General features: G+C 35.4%; 1 protein-coding gene across 1 annotated transcript; it reads left to right on the top strand.

Moving 5' to 3' along the window:
• The first annotated feature begins 1,940 nt into the window (after positions 1-1,940).
• LOC109019814 (berberine bridge enzyme-like 23) lies at positions 1,941-3,226 on the top strand. The gene is made up of 3 exons (XM_019002191.2): positions 1,941-2,053; positions 2,437-2,611; positions 2,708-3,226. The coding sequence occupies exons 1-3, from the start codon at positions 1,941-1,943 to the stop codon at positions 3,224-3,226; spliced, it is 807 nt and encodes a 268-aa protein (XP_018857736.2).
• The last annotated feature ends 15,729 nt before the right edge of the window (positions 3,227-18,955 follow it).

Here is an 18,955-nt window from a genome sequence, read left to right as displayed (position 1 = left end):
TTTGTTTACAGGCACTTCAACTTCTTTCTCGTATCTCTTTCCCCTAGGGTGTGGAAACTCTTGAAGTACTTGAAGACCTGATCATTTGATTTCAAAACATATACCCAAACCTTTCGTGAAGCATCATCAATGAATGTCATGAAATATCTATTACCTCCCAATGACTCTTCTTCCATGGGACCACATACATCAGAGTGTACCAGACTCAACAACTCTGATCCTCTCTTTGTAGAGGAATGAAATGAGACTCTGCGCTGTTTACCAAACAAATAGTACTCACAAGGGTTTAACGCTGTTCTTTTGGAAACTTTGATGAGTGTCTTCTTCACAAGCCTATCCAACCCCTTTTTCACCCATGTGTCCAAGTCTCTTGTGCCACAGATTCTGTGATGCCTCGTCTTCCACTGCATTGAGGCTATCATAACCGATCTTCACATGGGTCTTGTACAACGTACTGCAAATATGTCCTCGGGCGACAACCATGGCACCTTGTGACAGCTTCCAAGTGCCTTTGCTGAAATAGCTGTCATAACATAGTTGATCAAGGGCTGTTCCAGAAATCAGGTTAAGCCAAGGTCAGGAATGTGTCGATCCTTCAACACCATGGTGCAACCAATGTTGGTTTTTATCTGCACTTCGCCAACTCTCACGATCTTTGAGAAACTGGTGTTCGTCATCCTTATCGTACCAAAGTCTCCTGCTTTGTACGAGTGAACAATTCACTAGGGGAAGTGCTGTGGTATGATGCTGCTATGTCTATCACCCACTCAACATTGTGGCCTGCAACTTGCAGACACATCTCGTCACTGGTAGAAAGTTTTGTCACATCTCCCGAATGAGTGACAAGAGTTTCACCATCTTCTTTCTTCAACTTAATGGTTTGACCTTACGCCCTTAAAAACTTGCGGCAGTTTTTCCTTATGTGGCCCTCTTTGCCACAATGGTAACACTTCATGTTACCCATCTGCTAGTTCCTGCTACTATTGGACTTTCCACGTGGTTGAGACTTCCCTCAGTTTCTACCTCCACTTCTCCCTCTATCATTACCTTGAGGTCATTCTCTACTCTCGGTGACAAGGACATGAGATTGATTCATGCTCATCTCCTTGTCTGGCCTCCTTATTGAACAAGGCATCCTTAACTACTGTCATGGTAAGTTTACCATCTGGAGTAGAGTTACTTAAGGAGACCACCAACGTCTCCCAACTATTTGGTAATGAATTGAGAAATAGCAGGGCTTCTTCTTCATCGCCAAGATTCTACTTGATGGACTCGAGCTGGTTAACTAGGTTTTGAAATTTGCTAGTTCCTTGGCAATAGAGGTGTCACTCTTCAACTTCAAGTTAACAAGTCATCTCATCAAAAGGGCCTTGTCTCGAGTAGTCTTAGCTTGATAGATATCCTCCAACTTTTTTCAGAGGTTATATGCATCTGTCTTTTGGGCCACGTGGTGAAAGACACTTTGGTCAATCCATTACTTGATCTGACTAATAGTCTTCTTGTGCATCTTATTCCACACTTGATCTCGTATATTCATTTGGCTTATTCCCTTCATTTTTCAAGATGTCAGACAGATCTTTGTAGTTCAAGAGATCCTCTATCCGAGGTCTCCAAAGATTTTAGTTTAAGGCGGCAGCTTTATCGTGGCCCCTGATGCTGAATCCTCCATAGATTTAGACTGATTCTACATACAAAATGCAAGAATAGGATCTTTGGGGTAGAATATTGCAAAACGGATAGCACCGTTGTGTCTAGAATGCTGATTTTGTTGGAAACAAGTCTTGTTTCGTCAAAATCGGACTTAGATAGCACAAGGATGAGCAAAAAAACCAAAAAATGGACTTTGTCGCGCGTGCAGTGTTTGGCAATTGAAAAATGCGTAGGCGGATGGACATCACGCGCCTTTTAGTGGTTAGTTGTGTGTGAAATGCATGGACGTCATGCGCAAATACTTCTCTGGAGCGCTTGCGGCACCTGGTGCGCGTGGGGTCACGCGTTCAATCCTCTCCTTGGCACATGTCAAGAGTGGACTTCACTCTTTGATCTTCAGGAGGCGCGTTTTCTGTAAAAACTTCTTCCAGCAATCGCTTTGATATCACTTGTTGGGAAAAACAATACAGCAGAATGAATAAAAACGGAAATAAAAGAGCACACCCACGCACTTAGTGGCACCAAAAATTTAATGTGGTTCGGCAACTACCTACATTCACAGAAAAGAGCTTCACTAATAAATACTGGAACACAATAAAATATTACAGAGGAAGAGGATCACACTCCACTCAACTCAACTCTCTTCTTTTCTCTCAGAGCTCTCTTGACTCTCTCTCTTTTATCTTGTTCCTTGGTGTCTGAGGCTCTCGCTGCGAGCCTCTATTTATAGGCAAATATCAGTATGAATGCATTTAATTTGCATTCAATTGGTAACTACGAATGCAGTTACCTGCTGAGCGATGAGCATCCATTATGGACTGCTCAGGCATGGGCATGGTCTTCAACAAATTCTAGCCAAGAAGGGAGGAGGACAATACAAGCTTCATTTAGTTCCTTGTATCTTGGAGGGATAGATAATCTCCTTTCATTGATGCAAGAGAGCTTCCCTGAACTGGGTTTGGTAAGAGAAGATTGCACTGAAATGAGCTAGATTGAATCAGTCCTATACTTTGGTGGATTTCCAAGTGGCTAATCCCTTGATGTTCTACCAAACAAGACTCCCCTAATAAGACCTTTTTTCAAAGCAAAATCTGACTATGTGATGGAATCTATTGCCGAAGTTGGCTTCGATGGGATTTGGGAGAGATTTTATGAGAAAGAGGCAGAAACAACATTATTGATCTTCACTCCCTATGGGCAGAAAATGAGTGAAATTTCGGAGTCTGCAATTCCTTTCCCCCATAGAGCTGGTAATATCTATAAAATCCAATACTTGGTCTATTGGGAAGATGAAGGAATTGCAGCATCTGAGCAGCATATAAGTTGGATAAGGAGGCTGTACAGTTACATGGCTGCCTATGTTTCAAAATCTCCAAGAGCTGCATATATGAATTATAGGGACCTTGACATTGGAAAAAATAATAACAAAGCCAAGACAAGCTATAGACGAGAAAGTATATGGGGTGCTAAATATTTCAAGAAAAACTTTAACAGGTTGGTTCATGTGAAGATTATGATCGATCCTACTAAATTCTTCAGGACTAAACAAAGCATTCCGGCCTTTTCATCTTGGTGATTAGTGGTGATATTTAGAGATCTATATGATCTCTAAATTAAAGATTGCATGTACTCGGCGATAACACCTTTTTCTCTACCTATTTTCACCTATTGATCATATTCCATTTAATATGCACAGCTAACGGCTATATATGGATACACACACGGACGGACGAGCACACACTGGATTGTAAATTTTTTTGTTTAATTTTCACAGATATATGTATATTAATGAGGCATGCATGTTCATGGAGATCATACAAAAACAATATCAAATTTTATATTTTGGATCCGTTGGTTTATAATTTATATATGAATACGTGAGAATTGCTAATTAATTAATTATGAGATTTTAAAAAGGAAATCTTCAAAAAATATTTCCGGTGATAAGCGCTAATAATGCTTTTGTTTTCAGCATTTTTGACATTGATGGGCACTGCTAGCTAGTGAGAAGGGGAAAACAATGAAAACGAAGAAGAAGAAGATGATGGTCAGCACGGATCATTATTGTCAATATTGTACCACGTTATGCATGGATATCTTTCGATTTAAGTAAAGATTAGGTGGGTTATTATTCTATATAAAAATTCTGATTTTTAAAATCCTCTATAATTCTTAGGTTATTTTATTATCGAGAATTTTTAAATTTAAACAAGTAAATTCAAATTAAATAATTAGAATTTTCACTACATAAAACTTTCTCACTTTTAAAGTAGGCTAAAATATATGAGATATCCTAAAAAAGGGAAAATTTTGGAAATTGTTGACAGTCGTTTATATTTCCTACCCATTAGAAGCTGACAAAGTTAACCCGATTCTTCATTGCACAGGTACATTCCGATGGAGGAGATTCCAGAAAACTACGGCGACTTCCACTAGAAGAAATTTGACTTTTAGGGATAAAATTTATTAGGGACAAAATAAAAGTCATTTTTGGAGATGAAATTTACCTTTCATCTCCAAAAATGCCTGAGCTATTAAATTCATTCGAACGGAAAAATATCCATTCGAACAAGATATTTTGTGACGAACAAAATCGTCTCAAAAAAGGAAAATCGGTCGAACGGAATAAAATAGATTCGAACATGGAATTAATGTCCGTTCGAACAGTATATAATCTGTTCGAATAATAATATTGACAGGAAATTAGTTTAATTTTTCTGGGGTAAGTTAATAACCGTTCGAACTTAAATTTCTTTGTTCGAATGGATAGAGATTCAATTAATTTTTTTATTAGTATGGATTTGTGCATATATTTTTCCATTAAAGTAATAAATATTTTTTTCCATTAATTTGTTATAATTTTCAAAATATAAAAATGTGTATATATTATATATTATGATTTGCGGTGAGTTAAAATATTTATAAATTTATAAATTACTTTTATGTAATTAACTTCAAAACTTTATAATGATTTCTTTTATGTTAAATTTATATAAATATAACTTTAAATATAGTATCATTTTTTATATTATCATGAATGGCAAGTAAAATGGAAAAAATAAACAAAGTAGTAAACACGAGAAATAAAAACCATACATTAATTAAATCTCAAATATATAATGTTCAATACAACATAAAAAAGTAAAATAATAACTAAAACGATCATAATTATTGATTCCTTAGTATATCAACATCCTCTTGCAATATTTTAATAGATCCTTCCAGATCCCTAAGCTTCTCCATAATGGGCTCAACGAACTCCACAAATAGAGCTCCTCCCTCGCCGCCATTCTCCTCCACGCACGACATCAAACCGCGGCCTTCTTTGTGTTCCCGCGCCGCCGTCATGCCACCTCCAGCCACTATCTTTTCACTACATCTTCCTTGGCCTCCTAGCAACCTAAACCACCCATCCCCAGCTCCGATCCACCACCGGTGAAGCTCCACCAACTCCATTTTTATTTTGAGTATTTTGGCCTTCAACCGCCCTCTACGCCACCACCCATTGCCAACCACCACCACCATTAGCTTCACCGACATCCCTAAGCCCTTCCCTTGTAATCTCAAGTCTTCATTTGTCCCCATTCGAAATCTTGCATTTTGAGACCCAAGGCCATAGTGCATTTTGCACTGTTACGTTGCTGTGCCGCCACCTCTTGCACCTCCCTGATCCCTTGAAAACTATATTATAGCGCTGTAAGTATTTTTCCAAATAACTTTTGAGATTTAAATGTATTTTTGCGCTAACTCATTTATTTACTATGATTGGTTGGTTGTGCCTGACTGAGTCCGATGAGTAAGGGGGTCGGTGGGATTGGAGGATGGAGTTGTTTGTGTGATTAGTTTATATTAGGATTTGTTGGTTGTTGGATATTGATGTCGTATCTTGTATATTTCATGTTTGCACGCATGTTCATATTTGTAAATGGAAACTGGGTTTTCGTGTAACTGCATTCATGTTCATGTGTTTATTGAAAATTGAATTTTCATGTGAAAGGAAAGAGACTGTAGGGATGGTGGTAGAGTGCATATTTTATCATATGCATGCATAATTGTTGGTTCCATTAATGCACTTTTATCTTGTAGGTTGTTTAGATTATTACTTACCTGCGGTACCATTTTATGGTACCGTAGATTTTGATGCAGATGAGGACAAAGAGCCTGAGGGATCGGCTCCATGAAGGGAATGGCATGTGGTTGCTTTTGGATTATGGGATTTGTTTGCCTTTTATTTATGTATTCAGCTTTCTACTTTATTTTACGGATAACTGTATAACTTTTTAAAATCAATTTATTTTGAATATTTGTATTAAACAATTACGGTACTTAGTTGACTACTTTTAAATTATCCGCTGCATTTTTGTTGTACATTTTCTGCATGTACACACACTTGGCACTTATTGTTGGGATGGGTGACCTGTAGCATCACAACCGGGGCTTCACAACCGGGCCTCGACCTTTCCCTCCATGGGTAAATGCCCCTATCGTGACGGCCAGTAGCAGATTGGTCCCCCGAGCTATCCACCTGTTGCCCAGGGCGAGAGAGAGAGAGAGAGAGAGAGGGGTTAAGGAAGGTGGGGGTTTTAAAACAAAACCCTACACCAAAATGACGTCATTTTATTAAAAAGATTTGTTTTGAGCTCGGTGGTACTTGTGATGCTCCCAATTCCCACAATTCCAACAGTAGTAATTAAGATTAACATAATAGAAGTAAGTGGATTGATCAAGTAGCTAAACTCTAAAGAAAATTCATTATTGATGGTCCAAGACCATACATATTAATAGATATAACTGTTATTTATTTGTTGAATAGGCAGATTCGTTGAAAATAACATAACTATACTTAACAATAAAACACTAGGAAAAGCCCACAAGCGACGAAGATTTTTTGTTGCCTTCGAAAAAAGGAGAACTCCCACCCTTATCAACATAGGAATTATAACTTGAATGAAAGGTATGATCCATGAATGGTATGTATAGTCCACAAAAATCTGCGATACCATAAAGGGGTATTGCAGGTAAGTAATAATGCAAACAACCCACGAGATAAAAATGTATTAATACAACCAACAAACATGTGTACACATGACGAAACACGAGTATGACCCAAAAATCTTATTTTTTCCGAAAATGATTATTTTCCAACGCACGCCAAAAATCTCATTTGACCCAAAACATGCCATAAATAATATCCGCCATTTTTCTAGACAATAACTCAACATAATCATTTATCGGACACTGCAGGTGGAAATCATAGGCGGGACTCTACTACCATCCCTGCTTACCACCATCCCTACTGCATGCACCGTAGGCGTGAATCACAGGCGGAACTCTACCACCATCCCTGTTTACCACCGTCCTTACCACGTGCACTGTAGGCAAGACTCTACCACCATCCCTTATTACGACCATCCCTACAGTTCCTTTTCACATAAGAGGTACCTATCAGAGCACTATAGGCGGGAATTACAGGTGGGACTATACCACCATCCCTACCACATGCACCGTAGGCAGGAATCATAGGCGGGACTATACCACCATTCCTGCTTACCACCATCCCTACCACGTGCACCGTATGCGGGAATCGCAGGTGGGACTATACCACCATCCCTGCTTACCACCATCCCTACAGTCTCTTTTCCTTTCTCTCAAATCGATCAATCCAATCATTTCAAACATACTCAAAATCATCTCACATGAAAATCTAATTTTCAAGTATACACATGAACATGTATGCAATTATGCGAAAACTTAGTTTTCATTTGCAAACACGAACATGCGTGTAAATGCATTATATATGACACAACACAAATATTCAAAAGCCAACTAACCCAACATAATCCAATCACATAACTCCATCCTCCAATCCAACCGACCCCCTTTCTCCTCGGACTCAGTCTGGCACAACCAACCAAATCAAAATAAATATGAATTAGTGCAAAAATAAATCCAAATCTCAAAAGTTCTTTTGGAAAATACTTATTGCGCTATAATATACTTTTCGAAGGATCACAGAGGTGCTAGAAGTGGAGACACAACAATGTAACGGTGCAAAATGCACTATGGCCGTGGGTCTCAAAATGTTAGATTTTGAACGGGGACAAACAAAGAGTTGAGATTACTAGGGAAGGGCTTAAAGATGTTGGTGAAACTAATGGTGGCGAGATTTGGCTGTGGGTGGCGACGTGGGCGGCAGTTGGAAGCCAAAACACCCAAATCGAAAAATGAGTAAGAGGAGCTTCAAAGGTGGCAGATCGAGGCTGAGGTTGGGTGGTTTAGGTAGCTAAGAGGTCACTGGTGCTATGGTGAAAAGGTGGTGGCAATTGGTGGCTCGATGGTGGCATTGCAGCACAAAGGCCGTGCAACTTGAAGCCATGCGTGGAGGAGATTGGCAGTGCGAGAGGGGCTGAAAACAGAGGGGGGTGGTTGCCGGCCAGTGGGGAAGAGGTTGGGAGGGGCGGTGACGGCCACGACAGCACACAGAGGCACTGGGTGGAGGTGAAGAAAAACACATAGGTGGAAAAGAGAGGGAGAGGGTGTCGCACAGGAGAGCTGAGGGAAAAAAAGGAGAAAAAGAAAGCAAATAATGAAAAGAAAAAGAGGGAAAAAGAAAAAGTGAGGGAAAGAAATAAGGTTCAATCCTCACATCTTGGGTCACAAAATTGATCTAACGAAAAGAATTTCAAAGCAGCGAGTTAAATAAAATAATTTAAACATAATGAATAAATAAAAATCAAATAATTAAATCCAACAACAAACTAATTTAAAATAAAGAGCAATTTAAATGCATAACAATAATTAATATTAAGAAAGCATATCAAAATAAATTTCACAACTTAAAAATCATAAAAATAAACGAACGAAAAATCCGATAAACTAAAAACAAGAGAACTAATATTTAAATTAATTAAAATAATCATTCAATTAAAATACACTAAAATACGGGGTATCCCATAATCGTTACTTCATTACTTTTGGAGAAACACTTCGGTTTGCAAGCTACATATTTGTACAAACATTGTAGACATAAAAGACTGTGGTGCGCCTTAATCAAACAGTGCATGACAAGCTATAAACATCAATAGCTTGACATTATCTCACATTGACAATATTGAAATACTACTATTAACCGTAGTTAAACTAATCTTAACTGAGCTCAAAGCTCAAAGATATAAGCGTCTCGAGAAATACCAATGATAACTCCAACTTCTTCTATCTCAAAAGTGTAGGTTTCTACATCTCCCGGAGTGACCGCATGCACTCAAGCTAGTACTTGGGGTCTTGGATTTAGTTTGCTATCAATGTTGGGGTAGTTCCACTTCCTTGGACATTATTGGGGTAGTCTTTAATCATTGGCTCGGCTGACCATACTTGAAACAGACCCTTATAGCAAGTATGCATTCGCCCCATGTTTTCTTCCACACTTCCCATATATGAGTAGTATAGTTGGCATTTGTCCCCCAATCACGATGCCCTTTTCTTTTATTAGCTCCGGTTATCAACCTTTTATTTATTTTTGGCTTACACCTACAACATATGGGAAAGCTCTATTTCTCTTCAAATTAATTTGGGTAGTTACGTTCATCTGCTCGACTTCGGCAATTGCTATCATGTTAACTAGCTCTTGATAATTTTCAATTCGGTAACAGGCCACTTGGTTGCGGATCCTCGACTGTAAGCCCCCTTGAAATTTTTGTTCTTGCATATTCTCTGTTCCAATCAAATGAGGCGCATATCTTTCAAGCTCCATAAATCTGGCAACAAACTGCTCGACCGACATGTTCCCTTGTATTAATGACATGAATTCATGGGCCTTCTATTGTTTAAGAATATTAAATAACTTGAATGAATAAAATTGTTAGAACAATTAAAATACATTTAAAAAAATATAGGTAACAACATAAGAGATCATTTGAGAACTCCCTCCAACTCCAAGTGACATCATAAAGCCTTAAAACAAAAGGTAAGAAAATGAGTATATGAATGATATGATATCTCAAAAAGAAAAGAATGTCAATTAAGAAAAAAAATAACATGAGTACAAACTATAAATAATTAATTAAAAACTAATGATGTATAAAAGTCAAACTACCATATTGTGGCCAATGTAGATTGAGATGTAGTCTCTTTTCCTGAAGTTTTCCATGCAACATTGAAACCACAATCTAGTTTGGGGTTTCAATTGTGAAACCTCAAAATAGATTAGGTTAGAGGTTTCAAATTGAACCCCTAACCTAATTTTTGGTTTCTATCTGAAACCCTAAATTAGGTTAGGGGTTCAGATTGAATCCCTAGATTATTTAGGATCTTGAATTTGACACTGTAAGAGCCAGTTTGGATTCGAAAAGCTTCTCATCCCATCCCATCTCATCTCATGATTACAACTTTCCCAAATTTTCATATAAAATATAATAAATAATTCAATTTTTTCAAATCTCAAAATAATAATAATATTAAAAAATAATATTCTAACAATATTTTATTCTACTATTTACAAACGATCTCAACTCATTTTTGAATCCAAAAAGGACCTAAAATAGTCTAAGAGTAAAATCCGAACCCCTAAACTAATTAAGGCTTTCGGATTGAAACTCTAAAATTTTTCCTAAAAATAAAACACCAAAAGTCTAACCTAATCACACAATCCAAGTTCACAGTATCCAAAACACAATCCCATCATGCATCAAAAATATAAAACAATCATATTTCAGAATCTCAAACTTAAGGCCTCGAGATACTTACAAGGTGAGATTGAGAGAACATGAAATTTGCGACAATGAAAATGTGAGCTACAATGATGCCTTGACTGAGAGAGTTAAGAGAGTTTGAGAGAGAGAGTCTAACGGGTTGTGTGGAAATAATTTTCATCTCATCCCATCTCATCTTCTTTCTGAACATCACTCAAAGACAAATACTTTCAAACTAATCATTATAACTTTTTTCAAATTAATCATTACATTTTCCAAACAAAACACAAAAAAATAAAAAAAAATTAAACTTTTTCAAATCTCAAAACAAAAATAATATTCTAACAATATTTTAACTTTATAATATTTTTTATTCAACTTTTTCTCTCTCATTTTTTAAGACCTAACAAATACTTAATTCAAACAATCTCACTATTATTCACAAACCATCTTAATATTATTCACAAAATTCTCATCTCATCTCACTCCTCATATAATCCTTAAGAGAAGCATGAAAAAGAGGCACATAAATGTAGAGTAAGGGATGATTAAACCTAAAATGAAATGACGCCGTATAAACTCTTCATAACGACATTGTTTCGTTACAAAACTTATTTCTTTTTAATATATACATATATATATCTAGAGTTGGTATCTGCTCATGCTTTCCTATCTTTCGATGCAGCAATATATGGGAAGTGATAATCTAGTTACAAGAAATAAGGCATTTTGCAGCGATTTTATGTTTGTTGGAAATAAAATCTCCACAAAAAGTCTTTAATTGCAGCGATTTTTGCATCATCACAATCTTTTTACATCAAATTTTGAAACTGGTCCTTTACGGTGATTTTTTTCACTTTGCGGTCTTTCACAGCATTTTTTACTTTTTTGCGATAACACATTCGCCGAAATATTAAAAAACATTTTACGACGGTTCGTTAATTGCTGCAATTGCTAAAGTGGTCTTTTGCAGCAATTTTTTATCTTTAGAAATTGCCGAAAAAAGTATATATCTAGCGATTTTAAAATTGTCAAAAAAAATCGCTGCAAATACAAATTATTTGTGGCGATTTTAAATTTCGCCGCTGAATTCGGCACAAAGTTTGAAAATGCTGATTGAATTGATTATTAAGCTTTTTGAAGCAACTTTTTTCGCCGAAATAAACAATTGTCACTGTAGCGTGTTTTCTTTCTGTCAAATGTAAAAATTGACGGAATAGATACTTTTTCAATTTTAACTCGCCGAGAAAAGCTATTAAAATTAAATATCCCGCTCGTTTATTGAAAATTTCCCTCCAGGCTCCAGCTGTCTCCCGACTCCCCCCACTCTCTCTCCCCAATCCCTCTGTTGAGCACAACCCACGCAGTTGCGCACAACCCGTTGCCAAGGTTCCCACCAAGCCATTGCCACCTCACCTCGACGGCCACCCCCTCCATCTCCCTAGCCCCCTGCTAATCTCTTGCCTCCTTGAATCTGGTGTGACCCCTTTCTCTCTCGAATTTATCTATGTCACCGCCGCTAGGGGCGTCGTTCACAACCACCCACAAGTCAACGGCGTCTCCAGTTCTCCGTCAGAGCCCCCTTCTCCTCCGCCTAGCCCAACAGCCCGAGTGCCTCCCTCTCTCCCTTACTCTGTTCGCAACCCACGACCACCAACTCTCCCTAGCGCAGCCTTGCTCCTCCCAATCCACCACTCCACGCCAAGCAACCACCGCGACCACCTCTCTTAGCTTCCTCGTTAAGAAATTTGACTTGCCAATGAGAGGTTAGGGCTGATTTTGTTCGGTTTCAGGTATGAGTAATGCCTTCCTTGCTCTTCTTGACATTGTGCAATCACATTCATTGGTTATGTTTGGCTCACTACACTAGTTTATGCTAATGATCAACTCATTGGTTGTGTTCACGTTCATTGTGCTACATTATGTATGTACCGGTAGGTGGGTGTGGGAAAAAACTTCAAATTTGTGTTTCAGTTATGTTTTTAGGTGTGTACTTTGAGAATTCTTCATTTGTAGTTACCAACATTCAAGGTTGCTATATTGCTATGTACTGTTTTTATTCAGTATTCTATGTTCATAATGCCATCGTTGAGTCTTTCAGGTACGTTTAAATTGACGCTTTAGTTTACAGAGGATTACCCAAATATGCAATGACCTATCTGTATGCTATAGAAAGAACTGCACGTATTCTAATTATTAATCAAGCTTTTGAGGAGGTTGTAATATGACCCCTTGATTTAGGCAGTAGTTTAGGAGCTAGAAAAAATGCTTTCCACAGCCCCATTTACACACATTTTGTGCATTCAACTGTCTTAGAAGTTCCAAACTATCACCCATTCAAAATTAGTGAAAATGCTGGGTAATTGAAGTTCCAAACTGTCGTTGAAGTTCCAAACTATCACACATACATACTTGCATCATATATGCAAAACTACTAGTTGACATCGATCATTTAGATCTCTTTTATTCTCAAGTAACACTACAAACAAGGAACTTGACACAACTGACATAACAGCCAACAACAGCTTCCCACATTTATCCTACAAATAACCGTTTTTAATCAAATAATACCAAATTCTAGCGCCAACACTAGCAAGCAATAAATATGTAGATATATATATATATATATATATATGTATAAAAAGTGATATATAATAAGTTACTAGATTTTTAGGGCCATTACCATACCATAGGTCCTCATAGAAGAACTTCTTGTCTTTAATCCATGTATTCTGTTTGCAAACAGAGTGCTATCACGACAAGATCCATCATCCAGCTTGACTTGACATGATGAATGCTTTGCCATTATCAATTAACAATCCGGGATAAAGATGGCACCCATTAATTTATGCCAATTATTTTTGGAAAGCATAAAACATTTGTTTAAAATATATCACTGATTCTTACTTTGAGAATATTTCCCCCATTTAGCTAGTTTACTGGGATTATACTGCCACGTACAAAGGTGTTGATATTGGAGTATGTTCAAGGTTTATATCTAAAAAAATGTGTTTATTTTGCTTCACGTTTCTAAGTGTTCTACAATATTAAGCCACCTCATTTATTTTATTTTGGTAGTAAAATACACATTCAGTCCTAGATCTATTGGTTTATCTGTGTTTACATGATTAAATACACATTCATTCCTAGATCTATTGGCATTCACAATGCCATTAATCTATAGCAGTATCATTTTTTATGTGTGTTGAACAAATATTCTGTTTCTTGCATAATCTCTTTGGTCCTTGATTAATAGCTTGCAGTCATCATGCGTGGACGTTTATGAATCAAGATATATATGTACTTGTGCATCTCAATTAATTAATGCAGATCTATATATACTATATGATGTTGCAATTGTAATATTTGAATAAGGCCTATGCAGTAAAAGGAAATACAATATTCAATACTCACAAAATAGCATAGAATATCTATGGATATTACTATATTATTATACTGCCGTTTCCATCCCTTTAATTACTTTCTTTTAGCTTTTTGTTGAGACTTTCATTTCACCATGCACTACTCTTGTAAGGGGGGAAACTAAAACTTAGTTGGCAAGTATAAGTCAATATTATTAAATTACAGAAAATTCAAAGGGGAGAGAGATAAAACTTCAATAAACATGGAACTGTGTTAAAACTTAATTGTATGAACATTGAATGCAGCTAATAATTAGGCGCACATGTCCATCAATTTGCCATGTATGTGTTTAAGGAACATGCATATAATGCATGCATGCATGTAGTTTCATAATTAGGTTTCATATTTTGTTAAAGCTGGAAACATTACTTTTCATTAGGTAACTTGTATTAGAAACATGATCTTTCTCCAAGTTAGGCCAGACCATTTTTTTTTTTTTGGTAACATGCGAAACCTTGTTAAAACTAACCATGCACATGATGATCTCATGACTTATAAAGTGTTAAACTCACCATCATATATAGTTTATTCTTTTCTCAAGCGTAACCAAGTGTCATCCTCATGACCATTGTATAAGCTTTTCTAGCACATCGGTCATGGAAGTCATTGATGTACTCATTATATATAGGCTTGGATTTTCTACTTCCTGATTCCTTCTTGTGTTAATTAGCAGATTTTTTATATCATCAAGCTGAAGCATTTAATTGATTTCAGGCAATACATATAACTAAAGTCCTCGAGATTGTGTTGGATGCAGGGCCAGGGGCTGTCAATTTTATTTTAGATCGTGTAGAGGTTGATTTTGTTTTCGTCCAGGACAAGATAGTGACAGAAGTGAGAACTCAAGAAAAAACAAAAAATTTTCATGCTTTGAGCTTTGTCATGAAATTATTTACTAAACCGCATTACCTTAGTTTAAAAGCAATGGATGGTTCTGATCAGACAAATGAACTTGCTTTTTGCAGCTACTAAATCCTAACATGTGCAGTTTTGACCCTGGATAGATGACAGAAGCTGATGTGTATCTTCCTTTCCTGCCCCTGGCTCATATCATTGACCGCGTGATTGATGAGTATTTTTTTCGTATGGGTGCTTCTGTTGGCTACTATCATGAGGTATGCTACGGAAACTATCTGAGTCTTTTTTAAAATTTAGGCCTTTTTCTTCTTCTTTTATCCTGATGGCATTCAAGGGCAGGAAAAAAGAAAGAGGATGAGGTAAAATAAATATATATATATATATATATATATATCTAAAGGAAAAGAAAACTAATTGTTTTCATGATTGTTTGTCATTTTACATATATATATATATATGCGTCTGTCTAAAAGTATGGTTTCTTATGATTTGAAGGATCTTAAAGCAATCAGGGATGATTTGATGAAGTTGAAGCCAACATGTTTTGCTGGAGTGCCTCACGTTTTTGAAAGAGTGCATGAAGGCACTAAATCTAGTCATCTTTCAGCGAAAACTTTGTAAATTCATTATTTCGGCTAACCGACCTTGTTGATCGTTCATGCTCATCAATATATATTTCAGGTATTCTACAAGCATTACAAGAACTCAAACCAATTCGGAGAAATATTTTTCATCTGCTCTACAGATAGTAACTTGGTCTTCTATCTATTCCAGTATATATGTTCACTTTATGGGGATTGTTTTTTTGTCAATTTGTCATATAATGAGAATCGAGATAGTTTTCCTATGATGCAGCAAGCTTACTTGGATGAATTTAGGGTTTAAACAGAAGAATGTTGCACCGTTAGCAGATCTATTGGCATTAAGGAAGGTTGTATATTTCTTCTTTTCTCCTGCTTGGTTTCTTATAGATCATATTTTACAACTCAGATATTTTACCTATTTGATGACACTTGTTATTGGTTTCTAGATAATTTGTAAGTTTGGTTTTGTACTTCCCACTTGTGCAATTGCTTTTTTGAGCAAGAACATACAATTTAGATGTGTATAATATTTTTTGTGGATTCCCTATCTGAGCATTTTTTTTAATTTTCTGAGAAACCATTTCCTACGAGTAAAATTTGCTGTAAATAAGTTTTTCGACAATTAAACTTATTTGTGACGAATTTTAATCGCTGGAAATACTATTTTTTGGCGACCATCAACTGCTAGAAATGTAAAATGGCGAAAACAATTCAAAATCGCTGGAAAAATATTGAGTCATTGGCGGTGATTTCTCAATCTTTTGCAACGATATGTATCGCCGCCATTGAGTTTTCTCACCGATTAAATGGTAGAAAGCCATTTGATTTTTGGGAGAGTTGCGATGGAAAAAAACTGTCGCAAATATTTTTGTGACGATTTTCATCTATCTCTGAAATTGATTAGAAAAGGCAGTTTAATTTCATCAAACATGTAGCGAATTAGAAATCGCTGAAAATGATTAATTGTAGCGATTATTAGGGGTATTTGCGACGATTTTGAATACTCAAAAATGCCTAATTTCTTGTAGTGGTTCTCTATTTGTCAATTGATCACTATATTCAATCTCAACAATTTTATTAATATAAAAATAAGCATAACCTCAGGACAAAAGTTGTCCGTATGAGAATGCATTTAGGGCTCGGTTGGATACATAAACTATTTCATTTTATCTCATCTCATTATTATAATTTTTTAAAATTTTTACATAAAATAAAATAAACAATTTAATTTTTTTAAATATCAAAATAATAATAATATTAAAAAATAATATTCTAACAATATCTCATCTTATCTCAACTTACTATCTCAATGAATCCTTAGTTACGAACTAAAGATAAATACAACTAGGAATTCATAAAAGTCAAGACCATAGAAATATACGGCCGGCACGTGGTAATATAAATACGGCAAGTAAAGTAGTCCGTATGAGAATGCATTTTATTCCACGAAGATTTTGCAATGGAATTAATTATGCCAATATATAACTTTTGAAAAGAAAAATCCGAAACCTAATGACTCAAGGGATATTTTTTGTTTTTTTCTTGAATTTCTCTATATTTGGAAAGAATTGCGGACCCCAAAAGGATTAGGCATGCATACGTGTCAGATGCTTCTACAATGGGCAGGACTTTAATCATTTATATGAAAATGAAAACTTCAGAACCTTAACCTTTGAAAAGTCCTTATATATATATATATGAGAAATTTTATATAGAAGTTTTATATCACATGACACATTCACTTAAATCAATATGTGATTTATCACTTTTATTCTTTTATTCTAATACTTAAATATATGTATATTTAAATTATATATTAAAATAATAAAAATAACAAATTACATGTTGGTCAATTAAAAGTGTGTAGTGTAAGGCTTCATTATAACATTTCTATCTCATATATATATATATATATATATATATATATAATTTGTAAAAATGCTTTGAGATTACTTTCTCCTATTTATTTTTTAAGCATTCTAGAAGCCATATAAAACTCATCATGATTTCAGTAACAATAAGCACAATCATTTTCACAAGAAAAATTCTACTCAACATTCATTTTCTCATCATTTCATGATGTTGCATTAAATGATAAGTTCACAAATGAAATATAATAAATAGTTTAATCATCTAATGCCAGTACATTATGGAATGATGAGAACACACTACAACAAATAAGGTCTTTTGGAACGAAAATTTTTCGTCCCAAAAGATTGGCATTTTGTTCCAAAATATATTTTGGGATGAAAAAAAATTGTCCCAAGTTCGTTCCATTAAAACTGTCCCAAAAGGTATTTTGGGATGAAATTAAGCTAGATCGTTCGATCGCGTTCGAACAATTTTTTTTTTTTTTTTTGGGACGATTTAAATTCATCTCAAAAATTCGTTCGAACATTGTAAATAATGTTCAAACAATGAGGAACTGTTCGAACGGGTATTTCATGGCCAGTTGATCGATACCAGTCCGTTCGACTAAATAAACATGAAGAAACATTCGAACAAAAAAATTGATGATCGAACGCTAATAGGGAATTGTTTGTTTGGACGTGTTCGAACGACGCACAAGTTTTTACCTTTCAAACTTGAACTTGTGGTATTCGAATGATTGTGTCTGATTTATATATGTTCGAACAGTTATTATTTTCTTGGACAATACTAATTTAAAACCAAATAAATATTTATATTTCAAAAATATATTACAAATTGTTCAATATAAATAAAACTAATCAAATAAGTCCTAACTAAATAGATAAAATACTAGTAATACTAGTAAAATTATCAATACATGATATATAATTGGTCAATATGCAAAAACACTTCTACTGAAAATCAATTGTTTGGAGGCATTTGAAGTTGCATCTATCTTTATTGTTCTTGAATTTAGAGTTACATCTCTCTTTGTTGATTTTCTTGCTGTTTTATGTGCATCTCCATGTCTGTTTGTTTCGTCAACTGAGCCTTTAACTCCTATTGTTTTGCCATCAATTCTTTAATCCTAGAATTTGCATTCTTTAGCGCAACTGCAATAGTGCTTGACATTGATGAAGAGTCTGAAGGCTTTACACAACGATCCAAACCCCTCAAATAACCCGAACGTTGACCTAGAACTTGTGTAAAAATTTCAACATCACTTATTAATGAATTATGATTTGATACAATTTCAGCACGGAGGGCAACCATTTTATCCTACACAATATATAAAATTAATATTGACATAATAATTTAAATATGGTTAATTAAAAAAAATTATAATACTTACATAATTCTCATGAGCATCGGAATGAGTCCACTCTCCATTACTATTAGTATGTTATGCATCATATAATTTTGTCAGATCATAGTTTGTGTCTGACTCTTTCTATAAGAGACATTGTTAAAATATAAAATCTATATTAAAAACAAACTACATAGAATAAAAAAATAAAAAAAATGTACATTACCAATTTCTGAGAAAGGCTATGGAAAGATCTTGAGCCAGCATGATGAATCTTTAACTTTGATCTATTTGTTTTGTTTATAGAACTTCGCTCTTGCATAGAAGTTGTAAAAGTTAGTAAGTGAAAATTACAAATATGATACATAAAGAATTCATTTAATTTACCTTATATGATGGATCTTCAAACATGTCGCAAAGTTTTTTTTTTCCATTTTTTAGGTTGGACTTCCTGAAAAAGATGCTGGCGTGCATCTTCATTGTTCTCGTACTTCTTGTAATGCACGTGACACCTCGCCTTATACTTGCAGAATGCA

The sequence above is a fragment of the Juglans regia genome, chromosome 3 (assembly GCF_001411555.2).
Source record: "Juglans regia cultivar Chandler chromosome 3, Walnut 2.0, whole genome shotgun sequence".
Lineage (NCBI taxonomy): Eukaryota > Viridiplantae > Streptophyta > Magnoliopsida > Fagales > Juglandaceae > Juglans > Juglans regia.
The sequence above is the reverse complement of the archived record's forward strand: the minus strand, read 5'-3'. Positions and strand labels throughout refer to the sequence as shown.

Bases quoted from the DNA above. Each gene is read 5' to 3' on its own strand.
- LOC109019814 (XM_019002191.2), top strand. From the start codon at position 1,941: ATGCGCAAATACTTCTCTGGAGCGCTTGCGGCACCTGGTGCGCGTGGG. The intron at 2,054-2,436 runs GCGCGTTTTCTG...CTACGAATGCAG, and splicing joins CACTCTTTGATCTTCAGGAG to TTACCTGCTGAGCGATGAGC. The intron at 2,612-2,707 runs GTAAGAGAAGAT...CTACCAAACAAG, and splicing joins GCTTCCCTGAACTGGGTTTG to ACTCCCCTAATAAGACCTTT.